The 27,328-nt window shown below is 38.2% G+C and overlaps 1 protein-coding gene across 1 annotated transcript; it reads left to right on the top strand.

The window, feature by feature from the left end:
* Positions 1-19,125: 19,125 nt before the first annotated feature.
* Positions 19,126-26,892, top strand: LOC121416494 (cationic amino acid transporter 4-like). Its single transcript, XM_041609987.1, has 3 exons — positions 19,126-20,770; positions 21,430-21,538; positions 26,738-26,892. Exons 1-3 carry the CDS (start codon positions 19,133-19,135, stop codon positions 26,887-26,889), a joined length of 1,899 nt encoding a protein of 632 aa, XP_041465921.1. The 5' UTR covers positions 19,126-19,132; the 3' UTR covers positions 26,890-26,892.
* Positions 26,893-27,328: the final 436 nt, after the last annotated feature.

Genomic DNA, 27,328 nt, shown 5'->3' with positions numbered 1-27,328 from the left:
AGTTGGATGTTGGAGAAAAGGACGGAGCAGTGGCTTATTTTCATTTGCTGCATATACTGTAGAGCGCTTAGAGACTTCTGACAAAGTAAGCATTAAGCGCTATATAAGCAAGTATAATTAATTAATATAACCCCGGCCACGTCAGACCAAAAGACGTTAAAAGATGGGAGTTGCTGCTACCCTGTTTGGCGTTCAACAATTAAAGGGATAGTGCCTCGTCGATCTGGCGCTGCACGGTGGCTGCCGGGCCCACGATCAATTGGGCAAAGCAAATTTTCGGAGTATGTCTATTTCGAACAATAAATTATGGATTTTTTTTTTTATTATTATTCATTTGGTCCAATGCCCGTGCGTCCAATTGCCAGCTCGTCTACTATCATTTGGTCTACCATCGGTTCGTCCAATATCCACATAGTTTGATTGCAATTTCGTCCACTCGCCATTTCGTCTGATAACGGTTAGTCTAAGAGCCATTTAGTCCATAAACCATTGGTCTAATAGACCAGTTCGTAATTACTTCATGGGCAATTTTGGTCAAATGACCTTTCATTTCTTTCATCATGATAGGCAAATTTCAAAGCAAGATATTATGTAAGCTTGCCTTACATAGCAAGATGAAGAAATTGAATAGACCAGGTGACTAGAATAGCACACCAATGAACACTTAATGAAGGTATTTGTTGCATTCCGACTTTGAATGCATATCTTAGCATGTTGCGCAATGTACTTGACAAAATGTGAAATACCAGTCGTTCGTGGAAGCATTGTTGTTTTTGTGGATGGACAAATGACCTTCTTCTGATCATGCGTAGAATCGTTTGATCATGCGCAGAAAGGAACTACGAACTGGTGATTAGACGTATTGATCATTGGACAAAGTGGTTATTGGATCAACTGGTCCGCTTCATGAACGGGAGATAGTGGGTTCGATCCCCGACCGAGTCATTCTAAAAACTTTTGAAAATTAGACCTTCTGCCTTCTTGCTATAGCCGCTCAGCATTTAGATTGGAAAAGGGTAATAATATGTTTTGCTATGAACGGCCCGCTAGACATGGTAGAGCAGTTTCCTAGCGGAATTCGCTTCCCTGGGTAAATAAAACGTTATTATATTAAATCGTAAAAATCAACACAAAAAGTAAAAAAGAAATACGCATGTCGTTTAGAAAAAAAAACGAATTAGGTCAATCAAGGGTCTCGCAAAACGCAAAGCGCAAGTTGTAAAATTTAAAGACAATTACGTTTCAATAAATTTTATGCAAAGTTAAAGCTTTAAGCGACACTAGGAGGACGGTGGAGCAATATCATATATCATGTGTATTGTCACATTGTATACACTCTAGTATGCAGGCGCGGATCTCGGCCGGAATATATATATATATATATATATATAAAATCATAAAATGTATAGTAAATGCAGTAGAAATAAAATCATAGATTATGAGGGGAGCATAGCTCTCAAAAATAGAGTGTGAATTTACCTTTTATTTTTGAGAGCTATGCTCCTCTTAAAATCTATGATTTCATTTCTACGGCATTTACTATACATTTTATGATTATATTATTCCATATGCCGAAGCAGACTATTTCTATATATATATATATATATATATATATATATATATATATATATGTATATATATGTAAATGTGATCAATCTTGACGATGTTCGTGTACGGGTCTACTTCATAATTATATTTGAGATTAGTAGTATGGAGACCCCGTCACCCTTTAAAGGTCAAGTCCACCTCAGAAAAATGTTGATTTGAATCAATAGAGAAAAATCAGACAAGCACAATGCTGAAAATTTCATCAAAATCGGATGTAAAATAAGAAAGTTATGACATTATTTTTAACAAAATAGTTATATGAACGAGCCAGTTGCATCCAAATGAGAGAGTCGATGATGTCACTCACTCACTATTTCTTTTGTTTTTTATTGTTTGAATTATAAAATATGTCAATTTTTACGAATTTGATGATTAGCACCTCCTTGTTTGAAGCACAAAATGTTAAAATAATGGAATTCCACGTGTTCAGGGAGGAATGAAACTTCATTTCACATGACAATGAAGAGAAAATCAAAATATTTGCTTTTTCATATAATAAAATACAAAAGAAATAGTGAGTGAGTGATGTCATCAGTTCCCTCATTTGCATACCGACTGAGATGTGCATATAACTGTTTTGTGAAATGAAGCGAAACTTTAAAATGTCATAACTTTCTTATTTTGCATGCGATTTTGATGAAATTTTCGGTGTTATGCTTGTTGGATTTTTCTGTTTTTATTCAAATCAAGCTTTCGTTGGGGTGGACTTGTCCTTTAATGAACTCACCCCTCCACACCTGACCTCACTTCATACTTAACTGTACCATGTTTACTGTCAACAAGACACTATACTTACGGACCCTACGCTAACTATATATTCTATACTTCGCTACATATTGACTTACCATTTACCTTGGCTGTATAATTTATTATTTTTTATGGACTATCATTACTTATCTCCGTTATATATTGCACTACATTGCATTCACCATTGTTATTAGTAGGCCTATATTTTGTATTTTATATATTGGTTTAGATCCTGAAGAAGGGCATTGAATGTAAATAAAACATGAAGTACTCAAATTTTAGAAAACAAGACATCCATTCTAACCATGGACCAATGATTTAACTTTAACAATTGTTCAATAATACACGCATATGACATTACAAAATGGCCGGTAAGAAAATGAGAGGACGAGAATTTGAAATAGTTTTTATCACTCGAAAACATAATAGCAGGGGGGCAGCGAATCCCCCCATTTCCGGATTCTAGACACTTTTTTCGGATGATTTTTTATTGACTGAGCGGTGAGGTAGGTACTGTCCCGTTTGTCCTCCTAAAACAACATGATCTGGCTAAACTCGAGTCCCTTTATCTAGTTGCCAGTAGAGGGAATTTGCACGTGGAAAACATAATTGTCTTTAAATTCTACTGCTTGCGCTTAACTTTTTTTCGGAAGTCTTCAAGCACTGAAGAACGTAAAATGCATTCATTCTTGTTACGTTTTGCGACACCCATTTTTTTACGAAATGCGTCGCTTTTCCGTAATTTCTTCTTTTACGATATGCGTTTGTTAATAATAATAACAACCCGCTTTTATATAGCGCTTAATACATCGGAACGACGTGTCTAAGATATATTATTACCCCGGTCATCGGATATAATCAGTCATTCCCGCACAAAATGTGTGCACATCCTTCTTTCCCTGGGGAGCATTCCAGCTACAATGACTTTCACATCCTACCGGGTACCCATTTAGCACCTGGGTCGAGAGTGGCAAAGTGTGGATTAATGCCTTGCAAGAGGACGCCAGATCACGGTGGGATTCGAACACACGACCCTCTGTTTACAAGGCGAGAGTTAGAACCACTACACCACAGCTTGTTGTTGTTGTTTTTGTGTGTGTGGTTTTTTTTACTTTTTGCGTTAAGTTTTACGATTTGCCTTGTTTTTACGAAATGCGACGCTGCAACCCTTCTTCCATTCACTTCTTGGTCGTGAGAAGATCGTTCGAATATTTGCCACCGAACAAGAACTCACGTCTGAACGAGGCCCGTGTCGAATTTTCGGAAAGTTTGGTTTTTGTCTCCCTCGCTATAAAAATCAGAACTATTCATCTTTCCTATTGTCCGTGCTTATCAATTTTGCTTTGCCCACGTAATCTTGCAGAAGGAGCATTGAATGTGTACGCTCTCAGTCGTAACAGCAATTAAGCTTTCGCCTCTATTCGCGAATTTTATTCCACGTATGTCATGGCGAGGCACCGCTAACTGTAAAAGGTAAGCTGATTAAAAGATTCTCATTAGCACACTTGCAACTATTTTACAGTCTTTTATACTATGTTACATTTGTAGTTATTGTGTATTGTATTATGAATCATTGTGTTACAACATGCATTTGTTTATAGTGATAATAATCGACATAATGATAACAAGGGTATAATAGCCACTTCAGTTCCAAAACTGTTCTCCCAGCGGGTCCTGCACTGTGAAAACTCCGGTGTTGAAACTGACACCTTGTTTTGTCCCTTGAGGACCACATCCTGAGGTGTTAAAATAAAATTACACCCTAGAGGTCCGACATAACAACAGATAGTGTATATGTAGCAACCGATGATTCAGGTGTTAAACTATAACATTGTCGATTTAACGCCAGAGTAAAATAACTGGTGCGGTCCTCTATATACACCGGTTAATTCCTCAGTTTTTGCTGCGTGCTATTATTACTACCCGGCTTTAGCTCGGCTACCTATAGGCGATTAACCGTTCAAGGAATCCCTTCCTACCGGGTTCCCATTTACCTCACCTGGGTTGAGTGCAACACATTGAGGGTAACTTTCTTGGTGAAGGTAAGCACGCCATGGTTAGGAATCGAACCCACGTCCCTCAGATTGAAAGACGAGTGCCATAGCCAACAGACCACGACGTCCCTCACCATTCATTTCCATGTGCGTTATCAACCTGTTTGATATCACGTGTACAGTACAACTATAACTAGAGATGCTCGGCGGGTCGCGCGGCCGAGCATATGTATCCTCCGAACCAACCGCGTCACCCGTCATTGCAAAATATAGAGCTCACACAGAAATTTGACAAATAAATACAACATTTTTGTCTGTGGGTACCAAATTTGATGACTATATATGATGCAGCAGCGTGACTCTGCCGAAACTCTAGTATTGTCCAGTATTACCTGTTGGGGAATACAATCATAGGGTAATCATGATATAGCTTGTAAACCTAACCCTAAGAACCCCCACAAAAAATAATAGGCATCTTCGCTTCACCTTCTAAAATTGTTTCTGTATGCTAACTGTTATGACAGACTGGAAAAAAAGCAGACGTTACAGGTTTTACCAAATTTTCCACAAATATATGGTCACCATGGCAACCATGTCTCCACTCACTCCAGGCGGCCTTGCTTTACCAGAATGGACCTTCATGACAAATTTGAAGATAATTGGAGAAGAAATGCAGCCAGTAAAGCACTCACAAGGAATTCTTTGCTATTTCCTCCAAAAAAAATGTTACCATGCCTACGAAGTCTTCGACCACACCAAAGTTAACAGGTGGCTTTGCTTTACTATAATGGACCTTTATGCCACATTTGTAGATGATCGGAGAAGAAATACAGCTGGTAGAGCGCTCACAAGACATCTCCGCTATTCAATAAAAACTATTGTTACCATGTCAACCATATCTTCGCCCTCATCAAAATCGATAGGTGGTTTTGCTATAGCATACTCGACCTTCATGCCGAATTTGAAGATGATCGAAGAAGAAATTCAGATGATAGAGCGGTCACAAGGAAATCTCGGCAACGGCGGCGCGAAGAGGCCAAATCCATAGTAACCTCTAAACTCTGTTCAGGGAATACAATTATGTGAACATGGTGAATGTGGCCAGATATATTGCATTTCGATGATTTTTCTTTTTTATGTTCATTTGATAAGCATCCTCTCGCATAGTATCCTCTAAAGGACATGAAGGATGGGGCTTTCATTGAACATACACGGCATAACTAATGTACACACTGCATACTGCCGTTACTTATTGATTAGTCGTGCATTGCTCTGCTGTACCCTGAGTGATTCAAATAAAGAATAACTATTGTATATAATGTAGAAATTATAGTACACAAGAATGTTCGCGTTGATTTTGTATCTAAAAACACAAATTTTCAGTTCGTGTAAAAAAAATGAGAAAAAAAAATCCTGAAAATTTCCGAAATTTCCGGTAGTTGAAAATTCCCAGAAATTTTGGCATATAAATTTTTAGAAAGTGTCTGGTTCTTTGCGACCCTAGTCCTTCCCACTGATATGCTTCATAGTTTTATCTAATGTTATATTATGTTGTTTTCCCATCATCTAGATTAATCTTCATTTCGAGTCGTCTATAAAATAAAAAAAATTCAGGACCTTATTTTCGAGCCTCACTATAGAGCTCGCGTCCTGTAACAGGGCGTTTATCTGCATTTACAACTCCCCTGCCAGGTGTAGTACGTAGGTAGGAATTCCTTGAATGCTCAGGCGACTGATCAGAGTAGCCGTGCTAAAGATGGCGGCATAATACACTGTAAAAAAAGAAGTGCTAATTTAGCACTTACAGTGCTTGCATAGTGACTACTACGAGTGCTGATTTCAAATTTAAACTAGAAAATCAGCACTCGGAGTGCAGTCACTATACAAGCACTTTAAGTGCTAAATTAGCACTTCATTTTCTACAGTGTAGTAGGTAGCGCTTAAAGAATTCTATCAAGTGCTATATAAATGTTGCACATCAACATCATTATCAATACCATCATTACTATAATCAGTATTACTATATTTCATCATTTCATTATGACAAGAGCACACTTCAAACTACATGGAGCAACTGGTCACCCGCAACGTAAATCGGACTGGGGAGTTATGATACAGAGTTATCACAACTACCGACCAAAAAACACCTCCCACATGTCCCATCACAAGGTCCACCTATATGCGTAAGTTCTACGTCCAGTGTTATTGTTTAGTTAATGTTTCTTTATTCTGAAGACAAATAACGCTACCCAAATCCTTTGCCAGGTTAGGTCTGAAGATACAAAATGTGCATATTCTCAAAAATTGTGACAGGTAATACAGCCATTTTCTGTGGATCAAATCGTTTGTGCGTCATACATTTTTAACAATGTATTTCCTCATAAAATCTAACCCCCCTCCCTCGAAAAGGGGGAGGAAATCGTTATTTTTCTGGAACTCATTTATATCAACGTTAGAAATACGATTAGAAATAACTTTGTGGACAGCCATGTATTACTATCTTTTCTAGTCAAAGTTTATTTAATAAGCCAACATGCAAGACACGCTTTACATGCATGAAACAGGTCAAAGAAATATCGTGTATTTTTTTTGGAGCATGCTTAATTGACTTACTGGTAGTATCTTTTGGGTTGATTGAAATCGTTCCTGAATTACAACTGAGCGATTTTACTCAATATTTTAAAACAGACTCAATTGCTCAAAGAACTAATCGGTATTGTTCTTTTACATGACGTCAACGATGTTTTCAATAGAAAAACGGGTGTGCTTTTATCTTGACAATCGTGCATGTAATACTTGTTTTCCTCCCAAAGGTTTCGTATTTTTGTTTGTTTCTTTGCTATATCGTTGTGAATGAAATCGTTCCAGCTATAGAGTTGAACGACCTTTACTCGCAAAGAATTAAATTGTTAATTATTCAAAAGAGCCAAACTGATTTTTTTCATTTTACTCTTCAAGCAAGTCTTGCATTGATAATTAACACGGCAATCAAAAGAACTACAGTATTAAATCGTTTACGATTGTTTTGTTTTCCCGCCAACTTCCTGTCTTGTTGTAACAATATAAATCAGGTCAAGAATTATAGTGCTTTCTTACAATAAGACTCAGTGCTAATGCTTTGAAAAGAAATCAGGGTTACACATTAATCTTGACAACCATGTCTGGTAATCTATTTTTTTTCCGCCAAAGTGTTGTGAATGAAATCGTTCCAGCTGTAGAGTTGAACGATCTTTACTCGAAAAGAGTTAAATTGTTCATTACCCTAAAGAGCCAATCATTATTTTTTCCATAAAAATTTCAAGCCAGTGTTGCATTGATAATTAACACGGCAATCAAAAGATCTAACTCGTTAATGATTGTTTGTTTTCACGCCAAAATGCTTTCTGTAACAATATGAATCAGGTCAAGAATTATAGTGTTTTCTTACAATAAGACTCAATGTTATTGCTTCGTAAAGAAAAAGGGTTACACACTAAGTCTTATCTTGACAACCATGTCTGGTATAGTCTGGGTGATTGGTGAAAAAAATGTTCAGAAAATGGTGCAAGCATGAAAATGGGCACAAAGATAGAGTAAGTTATCCTAAACATTTTAGCAGGGGATGCCAACGTGAGTTTCCCAAATATAGGGCCATAGCTAAGTCGGTAGAGCGGGGGATTCGTATTCCGGTGACCCGGGGGTAGATTCCCACTTGGTGCGCTAGTGCCCTTTGGTAAAGCATTAATCCTCAGTACCAGGTCATTCGGAGAGGACCTTAAGCCGTCGGTCCTCTGGTTGCTTGCTTACAAGCAATCAGGTAAAAATCACCACCACAGTTAAAATAGCAACGGTTACTAAGTAACATATTTACCTTAGTAACCGAGCTTTATAGGGCTTGAGAAACAGTTTTACAAGCAATAATTCACATAATTTTTATCTAAAGCATATATTTCTTCGTATCACAACAGCTATGATCCACTTATTCATAGCAACATGTTCTAAGTGATCTTTTCCGATAGCAACAATAGTTTATCATAGTTCAGATCTAGGCAGCCCAGCTTAAGCCGGGGTAATAATAATAGCAGGGCCCGCTGAGAGAACAGTTTTCGGAACTGAAGCGGCTTCCCTGGGTAAATATACCTATATTATTATTATTATCATTATCATTTACTTAGAAGAGCTCAGAAAATAATTTTGGCCCATATATTCCTTATGTGATGATTTTTTCCATAGGTAGATCCAATGAGCACCAAAAGCAACGGATGCTAGGTGACATATTTCCTCAGTAATCAATACTTAAGTGCAGGGGCGTCGATCCATTTTTCAGATTGGGGGGGCAAATCATTAATGTTCCAAAGGCGCTCGATCGTACAAAACACCCACCCACACCACACACACACATATATATATATATATATATATACATACATATATATATATGTATGTATATACATATATATATATGACTCATGAGACCCAGACACGTATCTCACAAAGAAATTAATGCGAACGCGAAGCGCGAGCTGATTTTTTTTTTTTTTTAGTATACTGACAGGAAAAGCGTGCCTGTTTAGGACTGTTTGTAGTAACTCATGAGGAGGATACATATCTCACTACACAGATAGTACGAGTGCCGAGAGTGAGCTGAAATTTCCTTATATTCTGATCTGAAAACTTGATATTCTAAGCATTTTTGGTACCAATAATAAGATTTGTATCTAAAAGGACAATAGATGCGAGCGCGAAGCGCGAGCTGAAAATTTTGATATTTCGATCTGAAAAAATAACAGTTTAGTGGACGTTTTTGATGAACAACAAGATATATATCCAAGAAAAGATGATTGCAAATCGATGCAGAAGTTCTTTTGAGTCTTAGAACTGAAAGTGGGACATTTACATTCACCTATTTAATCATGAAAAGTATGGGTTTTTGCTACAGAAATGATGCGAGCGCGAAGCGCGAGCTGAAAATTTGTATATTCCAATCTGAAAAGCGGACATTTTGAGCACGATTTTAAATAAAGAACGAGTTGTGTATCACCATCTCGCTTGCTGAACATTACAATCTTTTTTTTTTTAAATGCATATCCGGAATTATTGGGGGGCAAAATGATATGTTTGCCCCCCAATATTTTCATTGGTGGGGCGATCGCCCCCCCCTGCCCCCCAGGATCGACGCCTCTGCTCAAATGTTTTTATGATTATAATTTTTCGAGCCATGTGCATCACATCCTTTTCTGTTCAAACATTAATACATTAATCACAACAACCCAGGAACATGTATAACATGTTTATCCGTCCATGATAAGTAACAGTTGCTAAGTAGCATGTTTTCTGCAACCGAATGTTAAAGGCCGTATGGTAAGATTATTAATGTGTTTAAGAGGTACTCATACTAGTAGAAGCTTAAAACGTAAAAGCTTGCACAAATCAAACTACCTCGTGATATGGTCTATATTTTCAAAAACGATGTCTATGGGGTCCATATCATTGCCTAATGATACTTGTTGCTTGTTAGAAAACTCACCTTAAAACCAATCTTTCTCCATTTGGAAACCATAATTATTAGGAATTAACCTAAACCTAATCATGTAAAATACCAATCATTGTTTAAGTTATTTGATGTCTTTCATAGTAAAAGGTTATTTGGTAATGTTTGTTATCACTATATAGTTACATTCTTATCAATGAATGATAATAGACCACATGATTATTTATCTGAGCGATTGACAATAAAGGTAGAATTGATCGACACTTGTATCATAAAGAACCATAAGTCTAGAAACTGCTGACATTCATGTACAAATTTCATGTACTTTCAACACATCAACTCTAAGCAAAAATTTAGTGGCTCCATTAACCCTAACTAGGCTGGGCTTTTTTTGGCTGTTCTGTGGCGGGGGGGGGGGGGGGTGGATTCAACCCCCCCCCCCCCGAGATCTCGGCCGCCGATCGCACGAGCGCCGCAAAATTACGCTGGTAGTGTGCGATGTAATCTACAAGGTTGTATGGCAAATATTCCAAATTAATGAGATTTTATTTTACTTGAATTAATTATGCTAATTTATGCATCAATCATACTTTTTGCTCTAATTCACTTAATAAAGCTCCTATAATGCTAATTTTTGGTAAAAATATTCTTTGTGGCATTCTTAACAATTGCGATTGAAAAAAAAACTTCGTTTTGGAAATAATTTTTTATGTATTTTATTGTTTTATGAATTTCTTATGCAATATTTGTTTTTCAACCTTTTGTTTCTCATTGTTTTTTCACCAGATTTATTGCACAGCCTTTATGAAGCATAATTTTGCTAAAATCAATTGATTTCAGCTGTTCAAAGTGAAAATAATAACTTTATGAATAAGATGAGAAAACTCAATTTGCATTGACTTTGTACACAAAATCACGTTTTGGAACAATTTTTGGTCTGAAATGCACTTATGAAATGTTCCGTAATTTCGGAACCGCGTACCCGGGTGTCGTAAATTTGGTTTCAAAAGATTTGGGAGGCTTAAAAGCATAAACTCTGTGAGTGGCGCGGTCAGAAACTTCGCGCGGCGGAATGATCGCAGAAAAGGTTTAGGAGGGGGGTCGATTCACCCCCCTCCCCGGCCATTTTAGGGTTAACATTGAAAACATCCATCTTGCTGAAAAACAAGAAACGTTTTAGTTTCTTCATTAATATTTAATGAGCAAACTGATCATGGCAAATCCCCACTTGTTCCTTTGTATTTCATTATTTTATATTAGGTTTATTTAATGTTTTCCTTAATTATGGGACGGCGGTCTGTATATAGGTATTCAATTATTCAATTCCTTACCAAGTAATATTAGTCAATTGGATCAGTTCTCTTAATTTATGAAATCAGTTAATTCCATCGACTTCTATCTCATCTGGGGGGGGGGGGCTAGAGAATTTCTATAATTTCTCTTCGCACGGCGGTTTTATGTCTGTTTTATTTTCTGTATTAATGTAATTCTTTTAAATATTTTCGTATTGTCTCACTTTTAGATGTTTTTTAATGTTCACGGACTTGCTGAAAAGCAGTCTGTTTTGACTGAATGTAAGTTTCACCGTGATTAAAAAAATACCATACAATACAATACATTTTTTTATCAAGAAAAAAATAATAAGTGCGAGCATATTCCGATCTAAAAAAAGTGACTTTAATCACTATTTCACGTACGTAGCACTGTAAGGAATTTTTGGGGTGTTTCAGCACCCTCGCTTCCCAGGCCATGTTCTTTTGTATAGTTTTGAAAGTTTCAGATCTCACAGGCCTAATATCACCAAACGCCATGTTGCTTTCTGTATGTATCCAGTGGTTTCCCTGCTTAAATAAAAAAAGTAAGGTACATTTTATAGTCCCATACTGTACTATACAAATTCTGTTTCGAAAATCCAGTTCCTTCTGGTGACATGATTCCCAGCTAAAGCTTAGAGGTTGCTTGACATTTGCTCCAGCGACAATAGCTCCAAATGTGAATGTGAACATGAAGCGAAACATAAAATCTGATCTCAAAAACTAAATAAACCCTACTCCTAATCTTTACATTATTCTAAACAAGAAACTCTTTTACTGTCCTAACTATAGTTATATGTCTTCTAAGATATTAAGACCGGAGCAATGGTCGCGGGAGCAAACAGTTTGGATACTGGTAAGTTTCATTGTACAAAGGATTTTCTGCATTTTTGCAATTCAGGTTATCATAAATTTGAAAATTGGATTAAAAAAAAAGGCTGGAAAGGATTTTGTCCCTCGACTGGAAGGGGGCCGGCCAAACCTTTCCAAGAAAACCGGGGGAGCTTTTCCCGAAAGGGTGGGTGGAGGGAGAGGTGTAAATTAGCTCATTTTTTTCGGAACTACAACCGCGGGAGTTCTTCACTCATTGTTAAAAATACGATACATTTGACTTCCTCCTGCATTCATGGTTATAACACATGGCATTTCTTCGAAAATATGCATCTTTTTCTTAAAAGCTAATGGAGAGGGGGATGATTAATCGAACCAAGTCGTGGAGCTCGGTACTGAGGAAAAGAGAAACTATATTTCACTGATTCCAATTATGATTGATTCCATCTAATGAACTCTTCTGCGCTTGTCTTGCCCAATCTTTCCGTTCCGCTTTACTTTTTGGCACAGGTTTTATTGAAAATACACCCTTTTTTCACGTAAATTTTGAGACACGCTGTATAAGGGATAACAGAGTTAAAGGAGAATGAAACCATTGAAACAAGATAGCTTGTGTGAAAACACAAAAATCAAAGAAACAGATCAACGAAAGTTTGAGAAAAATTGGACAAATAATGAGAAAGTTATGAGCATTTGAATATTGCGATCACTAATGCTATGGAGATAGCAAATTGGCAATGCGACAAAGATGTGTGATGTCACTTGTAAACAACTCTCCCCATTACTTTAATATATATTTCACTAGAATTGCCTCTTTTATCACATCTATCCATAAATCATGTGTTCTGTCTACATGAGGGCATGTAATACATATTTTTTAAGAATAGAATACATCATGAATAAAGAGTTTGTATCATCATATGAAAAAGCAAAAAGAGACATTTTGAGGGTATTTTATAGTCCACCAAAGGGAAAGTTGTTCATCAGTGACATCACACATCCTTGTTGCATTGCCAATGTGAGGATCTCCATAGCATTAGTGATTGCAATATTCAAATGCTCATAACTTTCTCACTATTTGTCCGATTTTTCTCAAACTTTCTTTATTCTTATTCTTTGATTTTTCTGTTTGTACACAAGCCTATTTGTTCCAAAGGTTTCATTCCCCTTTAAGGACATTTTTAGATTTGCCTTATTCAGGTAAAGCAGTTTTTGGCATGTCTTCATAAATATTCAATGAGCAAGTTGATGATGTCATGCCCTCTCTTGTTATTTTTATTTTGTTATATGAAACTGGGTTTATTCAATTTTTTTCTACCAAGAACTGATGTAGTGCATTGGATATTCATTGCCTTAACCTATTTCATTATAAAGGAGATACATTATTCACACATGTATGAAAAAATATGGAACGATTATGATTTCATGCAATTAAATATGAAAAGGGAAAGTGGGGATGTGACATCATCAGCCCATCTAAAGAATATTCACGATGATGTGTATTTAACTATTTTCCCAAAATATTGCTAAATCTTAACATTCAATAACTTCATTATCTATTTTCCGATTTTGATGAAATCTTCAGCATTTTGCTTTGTGAATTTTACTATATTTATTTAGATGTAAATATTTTCAGACCCCTCAAGGAGTACCCCTGTGACGACAGAGAAAAAGATTTACAGGCCAGAACTTCTATTTCACGAAAATGTAAGCCATGTCCCATAGGATGTGATACTTATACCATGGTCACATTTGTTCTACGGCGGCCGTACGGCGAGTCGAAAACAGCCGTTTTATCAATTTTGATTCAAACCACCTATATGTAGTTGGACAAAAAATGTTAAAACGGCTGTTTTCGACTCGCCGTACGGCCGCCGTAGAACAAATGTGACCATGGCATTACTGTCCGTCGTTCTTGACGGTTTTACATCCTCCTTGCGGTCATTAGGTTCTGGCGTACCGCAGGGCTCTGTAGTCTGACCGAGCTCATTTTCAATTTACCTAGGCGGTCTTCGCCGTATTTTTCATCATCACCCTGTTCAGTTTCATATTTAAGCTGACGATGTCAAGGTTTATTCTCTTTTCTAACAGACCAAATTCAAACATCCCATACTTCGCACATTTTGGAAAATTGCATTCTCCTATCATACCTGGATGACACCTCGATGAAATCAAATTCTCTGAAATTAAGCTACAGTAAATATGAGCTCATTTTTTTTTTGGGGGGGGTGTTTCCAAATCTCAATCAAATAAATTTAACATAGATTCTATCGTCATTTCTGGTAATTCAAATCCTGTTTCTACATGTTCTGGCATGCCGCAATTCTAGTGTCGTTTTTCATTATCAAATGTCTTTGTCTATTAAATCGGATCACCTGTATTTGTAAGTCTGTCCGCTATCAATGGCGCAACATTGGTTTCGTTTGAAAATATCTAACTCGTTCTGCAACAGACAAATTTGTACAGTCACTGCCAAACTTGAAATTAGTTATGGTTAATACTTCATGAAACTTTCAAATTTCAAGTAAAATGCGATTTATCTAAAAAGATAAATAAATAAAAATCGCATCTCATCTGATCGGGCTTAAAGGGGTGTTCCGGGCTGAAAAAATATATATCTTGATATACAGAATAGAATTCACTGAGCAAAATGGCGAAAATTTCATCGAAATCGGATAACAAATAATAAAGTTAAAGTTCAGCAATTGAGAATTATCCTTTCCGTTTTCTCATGTTATTACATAAAATCATATTTTTTTCATTATTTCATACTTGTGTGATTGATATTTCTCCATTATAATGAAATAAGTTGCAACAATACATATCTAATGCACTAAATCAGTTGTCAATCCAATTTTTCTAGTTCTCGGAAGAAAGAATTTGAATAAACCTAATTTCATATAATAAACTACAAAAGAACGAGTGGGGATATGACATCATCAGCCCACCTAATAATTATTTATGACCACTGCTTTCACAAAATATTGCTAAACTTTAAATTCAATAACTTTGTTTTTTGTTATCCGACTTTGATGAAATTTTCGGCATTTTGCTCAGTGAATTTTACTCTAATTATTAAGCTCGGACCATCCCTTTAACACACAAATTGAGAGGACAAAGGCACAGAATAGGGCATATAAAAGGTCACTTCACACCTTACGACTGTTCGCGATCCGATTTTGGAACAAATCGCAATTTGCTAATTTTCTGAAGATGTGAATGGAACATATAATTTTATTTGAGGTTAAAATTAATTGAAATAATATTATAACCATTTTAAAAGATTGCAAGCCCTTATTTTGGAGTAAAGTCCAAATTGTTTTCAAATCGTAGCCAATCTAACGACTGCTGTGACGTCATTATGACTAGATATTAATTTCGCTTTCATTCTAAGAAGGATGATAGCATAGTCACAAATTTGATTTTTAAATCGGGTCGCAGACCAGTCGTAAGGTGTGCGGTCGCATTTAGAGTATTTCAGGCCATTTAACGTTTTTGAGCTGGACAAGTACCTGATAAACATATGTAGTTATGTTGTGATGTTCATTGTGACTAATTCGAGTAAATTAAAGCAAAATCTATCGTGGGATTTATTTTTTGATGAGCTATGAATTAACACGTAGGTGAATGAGGGTCTGTAATGCTCATGTGCCCTATGATGTTCCTTGTGTACTCGGAGACACCCTTCTCAAATACACTGATTGGAATGTGTTGACAACGTAAGACAGACTAGACACATTCAGGATACTTAATAATGAAAATGTTGCCCTTTGTAATATCAACGCTTGCATGACTGGACACACTGAATATCATTATTGATTTTTTTTTTTTTTTTTTGGGGGGGGGCTACAGCATAAGAAAAACGAATCTGAATACAACTGTTTAAAATCTTTGCCCGCCACAGACAGAACCACTCCTGGGCCACATTCATATCAAGGTGCAACCTAACGAAGGGATTCGCATGGACTACTCTGGTTAATTGGTTTATTGTAAAGAATAGCTTTATGTGTACACAGTACAATGCCAGGTTTACATCACTGTTGTGTATGTGTGTGTGTGTGAACAATAGACTTAATGTGTCTTGTAAATAGAATGTGACTTGAGTCGAACTCGGGGCGTCTGCTGTAGTCGAACAAGGCGAGAAGAGTGGAAGGACAAGTCCACCCTAACAAAAAGTTGATTGAAATAAAAAGCAAAAATATCAAACAAGCATAACATAGAAAGTTCATCAAAATAGGGTGAAAATGAAAAAATTATGGCATTTCAAATATTCGTTCAATGTTTTCGAGCAGTTATATTCACATCCTGGTCGAACTGCAAGTGGGGGTAGGATGACATCATCCACTTACTATTTCCTTTGTTTTTTGCACTCTTAATTGTCATGTAAATGAGAGTTTTCTTCCTCCCCGAACATGTGGAATTACTATTCTTTCTAATATTTTGTGATTCAATCAATGTAAAATAGGCAATCAAAAATAAACTATTGTGTAATTCAAACAATGAAAAAAAAACAAAAACAATTTGACCTTTCACTGAAGGTGGGTATTACCCCCGATGTTCGCCATTACCATGGCAACAGTTTCCAACACATTGAAAAATATGTCTTGCCCAGTATCGCCCCAAAGACCACTGTGTTAGCTAAATATCATGTGAGTCGGTTTAAACATATTCTTTACATATATTATGTTGTTACCACGGCAACATTATTTTCAACACATGGAAAAAATATGTCCTGGATTTCTTTAGCTCTTCGGCAAATGTGTGAGCCAAATTTCATGAGGATTGGTTGGAAACTGATGAAGTACTTCGAACCGCAAGATTTTTACCTAATTTGGGGCATATGTTGTTACCATGGTATTTAAACTCGATTTCCGACACACACAATTAATATGTGTTTGGACCTGGAGGTGGGCTGGCCACCTTTTAAGATGGCAATAGACCAGTTCGTAGTTACTTCATGGACAATTTGGTCAAATGACCATTCATTTCTTCCATCATGATAGGCAGATTTCAAAGCAAGATATTACGTAAGCCTGCCTTACATAGCAGGATTTCATCAACATTTTTGTCCGACAAGTTGTCAGATCTTACATCTTTCTCTGACTCTGATTGGCTGTGAGGCACTGTTACTATGGTAACTGTCGGATAAAATGGGACTTGTCGGATAAAACACCCGACAAGTCCTTTCATGAAACGCTCCCCAGGTGACTAGAATAGCACACAAATGAACACTTAATGAAGGCATTTGTTGCATTCCTACTTTAAATGCATATCTTAGCATGTTGCACAATGTACTTTGCAAACTGTGAATAACCAGTCGTTCGTGGAAGCATTGTTGTTTTTTGTGGATGTAAATGAAAACGACAATTCAAAAGAATATATGAATAATCAAGACATGAAAGTTGGTGCTTATCTCATTAGATTTTAAAGCACCATGTCACTTTAGTACAAATGACCTTCTTCTGATCATACGTAGAATCTTTTGATCATGCGCAGAAAGGAACTACGAACTGGCTTATAGATAGACCAAAGGCATCACAGAATGGGGACCATGAAACTTCATGAATAAACAGTGACATAGTGGCCAAGACACGGAAATAGAATTTTTGTTTAATTGTGCTAAATTTTCGAAATCTGACGGAAACTGGATATCATTCAGAAAGAAATAGAAATACTGTTACCGATATGATACGAAAGGCAAAAAGCAATATATTTCAGAGATCATCTAGATCAACAAAGGACGTTCTTCTGCTATGTGGTCATCATTTTTATCCAAAAGCTGTCCTTTAGTGGTAAATATATTTGGGAATGTAAGAAAATTGCCAAAAGCTTAAATGATTACTTTGTTGACATGGCAGCTAAACGCAAAGAAAGGTTTACCTTTGACGGCAATATGGAGTTTTCGCATTTACTATTGGAAAACGCTCTACAACGCCTCAATATCCTTGAAAATGCAAATAAAACCTCTAATCTATGAAGAGCTCAGAGGCTTCGGTGGAAAGCTTGTGAACTAGAAAGGAACATCATCCGAAAATTTTTACAGGATGAACAATTTCAAATACATCGTTGTCAAGAGTCAAGCGACACAGATGCTGTCCGGGTCACTAAATTTCGATAAAAGCCCCTCAGCTCTCCATTGTGATTTGATTTGCATTTTCAAAGGAATTGGTGCGTTGTAGAGAGTTTCCTGGAAGTAAATGCGAGAAGTTCGGAAGATGGATCAATATTTGAACATTACAAAAATGGAACCCGCGCTTCCAGTTAATTCTGGTCCTATTTGTTAGATTATATCATATCTCATTTCTCACTTTTGTAAATCGCCAAATCGCTCAAACCAAGATTCCTGTCTATACGGTCTCATATCTAATAAAATATGTACATAGCTTGTGATAACCATAGGTCCAGGCATTGAAGTCAACTTAGGGGTCAGCGCTATTGTCTTGCGTGTGTTGATGATCTGCAGCTGGCGCATATCTGACAAGTGCGTTTGCATCACTGATCTCCCCCCTAGGGGAGAGATCAGTGGTTTGCATGCGTTTTCCTATAGCCTCGGAGAGAGGGCGCTATGTGCCGTGGAGGTTCCGTGGCTGAGTGGTCTAAGGCGCCTGGCAATACATGTAAAGTCCGGGGTTCGATTCTTGACCGCGGCGCCTATGCCGCATGTGAGCAAGGCATTTAATCTACATTGCACTTTTATCCTGCTCTCAAATAAATGGAAATGCTATGTGCATTATTAGTAACTACATGTAGGTGTGCATTTGTTTGTGAAAAAATAAATATTCCTGAAATTTTGTCGTGGGATTTTGTGAGGTCTGTAATAGCGAGCCATGAAAGTCGTTTCATTGTTTTGACGTGATTTCACCCAATTATTTTTCTTGCAGGGCGCCCATTACAGAACTTCGACAACGAACAAAGGCGTACCATGCATAGTGACTTGCTCCACTTAATTTCCCAGCTCAAATCTTCATCCTGCCAGCGATCAGTCGAAAGAACTCAAAGGAAAGAAATGTTGGAGATTCGTTGTTTTGGATAGCATTTCTTTAGATGATTCGCAAATACCGCTAGCCTTACGAATTAGAAAGTTGCCAATACATTGAGATTTGTAAGACTCATCAACGATACGTATTTGTAAGTCTAACTCATTCACGTACAGCAGCCCTGTATCCGGAATGCCTTTCTGTAGAGACCTTTTATCGAGGATCAGTCAAAGGAAACCGCTTGGCAGCGACAGGGAGCTCTTTGAGACGCCTTTGGAACGGTCTCTGAACACCTTTCAGCTCTGCATCATGGGCATGGGTGCTATGTTTGGTTCCGGTCTCTACGTTCTCACCGGCGTTGAGGTGAAAGAGGTCACAGGACCCGCCATCATAATATCCTACGCAATTGCTTCGGTTGCTGCCATGCTCTCCGCGTTCTGCTACGTGGAGTTTGCTTGCAGAATCCCTAGGACAGGGTCGGCGTACACTTTCGCTTACCTCTCCCTTGGAGAACTGTGGGCTTTTGTTATAGGGTGGGACTTGATTCTTGAGTATGTTATCACCGCTGCGGCGTTGGCCTCATCCATCACAGGATACGTGGACAGCTTGACCGGGTATGTCTTCAGAAACTTCACCGTAAACGTCTTGATGGAGGGTCAAACGTGGGAAGTTCCCTATCTTGCACCTTATCCTAATATATTCGCTTGCGTTGCGGTTGTTCTAGTGGCTATCATAATTATAACTGGAGCGAAGACATCTTCATGGGTCACAGCAGTTTGCATGGCTATCAACATTGGAGTCATTGCCGTGATAGTTGTAATGGGTTTCACTCAAGCCGATATCAGCAACTGGGAGGACTATGGTGGTTTTGTTCCAAATGGATCTTCCAGCATTATAGCAGGCGCAGCCACGCTCTTTTTTTCCTTTGTCGGGTTTGATGCCATAGCAATGGCCAACGAAGAGGCGTTGAATCCAAGGAAAAGTATTCCAATGGCTACACTCTTAGCTATCGTGGTCACTGGCATCTGCTACATTCTTGCATCAGCTGTCCTAACCCTCTTAGTGCCCTTTACAGAACTGGACGAACAGTCGGCATTCGCCAGCGCCTTTCAGGCCCGTGGGATAGAGTGGGCGAGGTGGCTTGTAGGTGTAGGTGCAATTTGCGCCATGTTTTCAGCCCTATCCATGAATCTTTACTGCATTCCCAGAACTTTATACGCCATTTCTTCGGACGGGCTGCTCTTCAGTTGTTTAAGCATTGTCAACAGTCACACACATGTCCCCGTGTATGCCACTCTTCTTGCAATGTTTCTTGCCAGTATTCCTGCAACTTTCGTTCCTCTCGTAGAACTAGTGGAGTTTATTTCAATTGGAGTGTTAGTAGGTTATGCCTTTGTAGCAGGTGCACTCATCTTTCTCCGATACGGACCAGAAGACCTGAGAGCAGGTGCCATGGATGGGGTGGAAATGCCATCCCTAGGACAATTAGCTCTAACCAATAACAACAGCGGACCAGTGAATGATAGCACCGCTCTCTTGGACACCACATCCACACCCACTCCTGGAACTCTGAAGCATCAGTTTCGTTCAACCCCTCTACTACGCGAGCTCCTACGATTCGAGCCAGGGGTAGCTGTTAAGATCAGTCTACTCTCCTCGATTCTATTTCTGTTTGGTAGCATTGCCGTGATAGAACATGCTTCCCTGGAGATTGCAAAAGGTGAATGGTGGGCGGTTCTTTTACTCCTCCTTTTTGGTGTCTGTGCACTCGGGACTTTTCTCATCATCACGCTTCACTATCAGAACGAAGATACAAAACAGTACTACAGGGTAAGAAATCCCATCCCACTTTGATTTCACAGGGGTCACGCAACCGAGGGAGGGGTGAATGGGGGCTTGTGCCAAATATTCTCCCCAACCATGTAAAAAGAACGTGAAAATTACCTTTTTGTGCATGTTTAGAAGTCACACCTCTCTTATTTCAGCGTTGCATTTTTTCCTTCGTCTATTAAAATCAACTGGTTTTGGTGAGGGACTTGGCCTATAAAGGATTTGATATTTATAATATTTTTCTTAGAAAAACCGACCGACATTTTATAACACAAATATTTAACCGGGTAAAAATATTAGGGTTAATAGATTTCCTCTACAAACATTTGTATTTTCCTGCAAGGAACCAAAAGTAGTAGCAAGTAAAAGAAAAATGTCACAATATATTTTCGAAAAATATCAGGTATCAGAGTATCAAGACTAGTATACATCACAGTTATCTATGGACCTTTTGCAATGACGTCAATGCGCCGCCATCTTAAAGGCTGAAGCCATTGCCTTGCACGCTTTAGTGATCTGCAGCTGGCGCATCTCCGACAACTTCGTGTATGCATATTTCTGTAGCCTCTAAAGGAGGGCGCAATAAGATTATGATGTCATATGCATGAGGTATATTATTTTGATGGATTCCAACTGGTCACTTAACACTTTTCTTGCAGGTTCCTCTGGTCCCTGTGTTGCCGTGGCTCAGTATTGTATGCAATATTGTACTCATGCTCAAACTCAGGAAGGTCACTTGGCTTCGGTATCTGGTCTGGCTGATAGCTGGTAAGTCACCATTTTCACTTCATGACGTCATCGTAGTACATGTATCCTCCGCTATCGCCCTTTTCAATAAAATGGTTTGGTAGACACTGTTTTCCCCCCAACAAGAAAAAATGTCATTGCTGTACTCATTCCTCATTGGTTTCCATAATGCTCAGTTCCCGATCTTGGGCAGGGGAGGAGGGGATCGGTGTTTAGCCCATTCCCCTTGGGTGTCCTTATATAAAAAAGAGGGGGTTTAAACCGGCTTGCAAGGATTACTCATGTTCACTTCACTTTATCACGTCACGTTTTGAGGACTTTCGTAAAAAAAAAGGCCCTCTAATCTATGAGGTATGAGGTTTTCAATTTTTACGTCGGTAAACCACGAGAAGTCACAGTTTTGCACATACGTGACACGAGTTTGTACGCACTTATACCCAACATTTTAGAATTACAGCGCTTGTTAGTTAGACTAATCATGACGTCACCCACAAAAATGCAACCACACAAGGATCGCACTGTATGTGTGCGATAAAATATGCAAGTCCGAAAGTTTCACCCTTTTAACAAATTTCCCTGCATTCATTTCAGTTTCGCAAATTTATGAAGCAGTTTAATCTCCTATCGTATCCTGCTATTTATGATTCGGTAAAATCAAGCATCTTTGTACTAAACGAAAGAAAATGGAATTTTTGTGACTTTAATAATCGATTCATTATTAGGTAACTTGCGTTGCACCGGTCTACATTACTAATAGAATGTAAACCGTAGACTACAGTATTCCGAAGGTTCGTAAATCCGAAATACGTAAATTGCATACATCGATCTGTCGATGTTCGTTCATCCGAAAACGAAACTAAGGGGTTCACTATTGTGAATAGGGGCGGATAAGTGTTTGTGATGACGATGGCTAGATTAAAAAAGAGATAAGTACGCAGCGGTTATTGCTCACCTCATTTCCGATTTGTATTCTTGGACAATATTTTGATTGTTTATTGTCAATTCAAGAGTGCTGATTCCAAATCTAAATGACGCCACTCAAGTAACCTTGACTGAACACGCGCTTACTGGCAAAATCAAGTATGGACACCAAAACTAATATGCAAATTACCCATCTAAATCACAAAATTGCATGCTCATTGACTATAAAATACCTGTAATTGTGACACAGCGAGGAGCAAAAAAATTGTATAAAAACGCGATTCTGTTTACTCATTTCCTTGTTATTCAAAATGGCTGCCATAATCCCTTTGTATACTCTATTATGAACAATTTGATTGGGCAAAAAAATATTTTAAAAGAGTGGTCACTAAAGGGCATGTAATTGTGATCTATGTATGAAGTACTGTCAGCGAATATGATTGCTAAAGAAATATATCCTTGCTTATATCATATACGTGATAAATTCCGTATTTTGATATTTCGAATGGCTGCCATACTGTACGTCCCTAACTATACTATGGACCAGTTGATTGGGTGAATAATTTTGCCAAAATATGACTTTGATTGGCTACAAAATGGCTATAATCATAGAAGAGTGAAATACATAGTCTGGTAACATGATTTCTAACGAGATACATTTTTTTTGCCATACGGATGAAATGTTTTATTTTGGAATATAATTACCTTTCTTTTCTGAAACGCCTTTTTTAAATTAAAATGAAGTGCGTTTCATTCAGAAAAAAGGGTAATCAAAATCTAGAGGGCTGATATTCGGATTGTATTCAATTTTGTGAAATTATTCTGCATGGATATGAACGACAAATCAGCTTTCCGTTGATACCCTATTTTTGCCATTTGTGTCACGCATGGCCGAATTAATTGATGCTGAAGACAACATGGTGCAGATACCACTTCTTTTTTGTTAATTTGTGGGCAAAATATGTTTCCCCAACCTGTATTACTGAATGGAGAAAACAAATAAACAGCATTTATACCATAGGCAGGATAGGCCCTATCAACTTTCATTTGCCTTATTCACAGACTACATGAAACAGTTAGGGCCTATTACATCCATTTCTTAATCTCAAACTACGGATAAATATTGTATTTATCACCTACATGGCAGAATAAATGCATTATTTTATTCGGAATCGTGATTTTAGACAATATTTCACTCATACAACACAAGTTATTTGTCCTCGCTCCAATTGTTCATATCCGTTGGGGACGTATGGCAGCCGTTTGGATATTAAATTTAAAATAATGCATTTGCCACATATACCATAGCAATTATGATTTCAGACACTATGTCACTCACTGATCGCAAACGTGCAGATTAGTGATCGCTCTTGTGAAATTTATTTTCCCCATTATGTTCTTCATAATAAACTAGACAGAGGACTATGGCAGCAATTTTGAATATAAAGAAAATGAATATTTTGTCAGAAACCTTCCCCCCCCCCCCCAGATATTATTTTACTCCAGTTTCGCAGTTACAGGCATATATATATATATATAGGCCTATACATGTGGGGGGGATGGGTGGGTGGGTGTGCGTGTGTGTGTTTATCTACTATCGATTCGGCAATTACAAACATTTTTATAACTGATTTCATTGTTTCTCCTTTAAGTTATATATGATTTATGCTGGTATTAAGTTAGTGAAAAATGTCCAAATATGAAATGTAAAATATTATGTGTTTTGAAATGTTAATTTGAAATGTTATATATTTTTGTTCATGGAATCAGAATAAAACAATATGAAAAAAAAAATTACAATATAAAGGCTTAACTGATTTGAGAATATTTTTGAAACGACTGCCAAATTAAAAAATATGTCATCCTTGGAGAAAAGACTTGTATAATATGGAAAGTTAATAACCTAAACTTTCAAAAGACGCCAAAAAGCAAAACAAAGGGTATGAAAAATTGGCTGGGCAGGAATTAGCCTTCCGGGTTTTTTTTTTTTGGGGGGGGGGTTAAGTTCTGAGAGGTGAGTCCATTTGATCTCGCAAAGTTTAGGATGTTGAGATAAATGTATGGCTGCATCTCCATTGTATCAACAAATCATAATGAGTCATTCAATTGAAATTTAGTGTATGAGTGAACAAGAATTGCACATTAAATGTGGCATTCTTACTTTATGCCGTGGTCCGAGCAGTGTGTCAATGGGAGTAAGGATATCAATGTGAATGGTATCTGTTGCATGGTCGAGGGTGAGATAAGGTAAGAATTGAAAGGACATTCTTCTTTTTCTTGTTCACACGTACAACCACACCCCCCCCCCCCCCCTCCCCCCTCTCCCGCACTCTCCACTTCTTTTTCTCTCACAATCAAAATCGAACAAGATCTGGAAGACGAACTGGCAGATCAGAAGATAACATCACGGCTGTTCGGCAAGTCCTTCAGAATCTTGGGAATTGGAACAAGAAGCAGTCACCGTAATGGATTAGGGATTCCACACGCAACATTCAACAGGGTAACCCGACTGGCCCGGGCTCAACGTTTCATCCGTATCGGATGAGCAAGCGCCATGATCTGCTTCAAGGTGATCACAAGCGTTCCTTAAGGAATTGTCAGTGGTTACTTGAATGGCCTGCCAGCTTCCTACCTGTTTTTTTTTTGCGCTGAATGTCCTAGTGAACACTCACAACTTGAGAGCATACATCGAGAGCAGCTAGGGTCACCCTCCAGACCGGGCCTCCAGATGAGTTTCACTACCGATCGCCATGGTAACCGATCAAGGGTGACAGTTTCGGCCGGACTGACCGAAGAATGGGAAATGGAAACATCATATGACCGGTCTTCATTGAAGACAATGTCAATGGTGATGCATACCTCTAGATGATCAACGAAGAAGTTGTTCCTGCCGTCGACCAGATTCGGCTAAAGGTACCGTCGTCGACGGAACGGTCGCTTTCAATAAGTCTGGTCGGTACAAGATGGGGCTCAATGTCTAATTCGCTCAAGAGCAGTGACAGATCCTCTCACCCAACTGTTCGGCAACTGTGTTGTTTCTTAGCGAGGAGATGATGAATGGTTTCCACGTTCACCCGACCTTACTCCTGGATTTTTTTTTTATTGTGGGGATACATGAAAGTGAAAGTGTCCCCACCCCTCCTTGAATGAATCTCCCACGGGATGGGTGCACTGAATCAAGATACAAGAAAGGTCCAAGCTATGAGCAGTGCAAGACATGACGACGCTTGCTATCACCTTGAAGCAGATCATGGCGCTTGCTCATCCGATAGGGATGAAACCTTGAGTCCAGTCGGGTAACCCTGTTGAATTTTGCGTGTGGAATACCTAATCCTTTACGGTGACTGCTCCTTGTTCCAATCCCAATGATTCTGAAGGACTTGTAGTACAGCTGTGATCATGGTGATGTTATCTTCTGATCTGCCAGATCGTCTTCCAGATCTTGTTCGATTTTGATTGTGAGAGAAAAAGAGGTGGAGAGTGCGGGAGAGGGGGGGGGAGTTTTACGTGTTAACAAGAAGAATAATTCTTACCTTATCTCACACTCGGCCATGCAACAGATACCATTCACATTGATATCCTTTCTCCCATGGACACACTGCTGGGATCCACGGCATAAAGTTAAAATGCCACATTATTTTGATTTGCCATTCTTGTTCACCCATGCGCTTAATTTCAATTGAATAACTCATATGATCAGTTGATGGAACCATAAATTTATCTCAACATCCTAAACTTTGAAGATCCAATGGACTCGCATCTCAGAACCTAAAAAAGGAAGGCTAACTCCTGCCAAGCTTATTTCCCATATCATTTGTTTAAATGGGCAGTGATCTTAAGCATGCATGGTTTCAAACTTTTTGGGCGTCGTTTGAAAGTTGAGTTTATTGGCTTTCGATAAATACATGTATAACCCCTTTCCACCAGGGTGATATATTATTTAGTTGGCAGCTGTTTCAAATCTGAATAGTTTTTTTAGACGTACTGTGGGTATAAATGTACAAAATAGTTTATAAATTTTTCAATCATGCGAGCGATTGCGAGAATCTACAGCTGCGTGCCAGCGTGCGGGCGGTGTGGGAGGAGCACATGTATGCGATTTCTTAAATCTGTGTTCTTCAAGCATCTACTCAACCCTTTCTTTAATTTTGTTTTCTTGTATTCTTTGTATTATGTTTTTTTTTAGATTTGTGCGTGTCTTGTATTGCTCCTTGTTTTTAATTTCTTTGCTCTTCATGGTTCATCCTTTTTTTCTCTCTTTTTTTCTTAATCATTTTATTCAATGATCACCAATTTCAGGATTGACCATCTACGCGTCCTACGGCTACCGTCACAGCAAAGTTGGGATGGCTCGGCAGCAAAATCAATCCTCGGGAGAGACTTATACTGATGATGTTCCTGCCGACAATAGCGCCACCTATGGTAGTACTGAGCAGAATGACGAGCGCTGACGGACACCACGAATAGGACCAAGCAATTTCGGGAATCCCCTTTAGACCCGCACCTAAAGTGACGTACTGGTTGGAAAAAAAATTCATATGAAATCAACGGTGCATATCTGAACTTTTTTTTCATATGGGTATAGAGAGGGATTACTCCTGGATCTGTTCAGTCCCATGGGAGAGCAGTAATTTGTCAATGCTGGATTTTATGGGAACTTAATTAGTTGCCCAAGAAACCCTGTGAGCACTGTGACTGCAACCAGGTTTGTACGTAGTCTAGGTTTTTATGTATTTATTTATTTTATTTCCAGGCAAAAGACAACAAGAATATATACAAGAGGAATAAATTACCACCGACTAGTGCTTGAGGATGACTACAAGAAAAACTAGTTTCTGTTATGAAGCTGTCCCTCACTAGTCAGGTTTTACAAAATGAAATCGCGCCCCT

Source organism: Lytechinus variegatus, chromosome 6 (assembly GCF_018143015.1).
Source record: "Lytechinus variegatus isolate NC3 chromosome 6, Lvar_3.0, whole genome shotgun sequence".
NCBI classification, from domain to species: domain Eukaryota; kingdom Metazoa; phylum Echinodermata; class Echinoidea; order Temnopleuroida; family Toxopneustidae; genus Lytechinus; species Lytechinus variegatus.
The sequence above is the reverse complement of the archived record's forward strand: the minus strand, read 5'-3'. Positions and strand labels throughout refer to the sequence as shown.

Coding starts and splice junctions, on each gene's coding strand:
- LOC121416494 (XM_041609987.1), top strand. CDS start 19,133: ATGCCTTTCTGTAGAGACCTTTTATCGAGGATCAGTCAAAGGAAACCG. Junction 20,771..21,429: donor ATACAAAACAGTACTACAGG/GTAAGAAATCCC, acceptor CTTTTCTTGCAG/GTTCCTCTGGTCCCTGTGTT. Junction 21,539..26,737: donor TCTGGTCTGGCTGATAGCTG/GTAAGTCACCAT, acceptor CACCAATTTCAG/GATTGACCATCTACGCGTCC.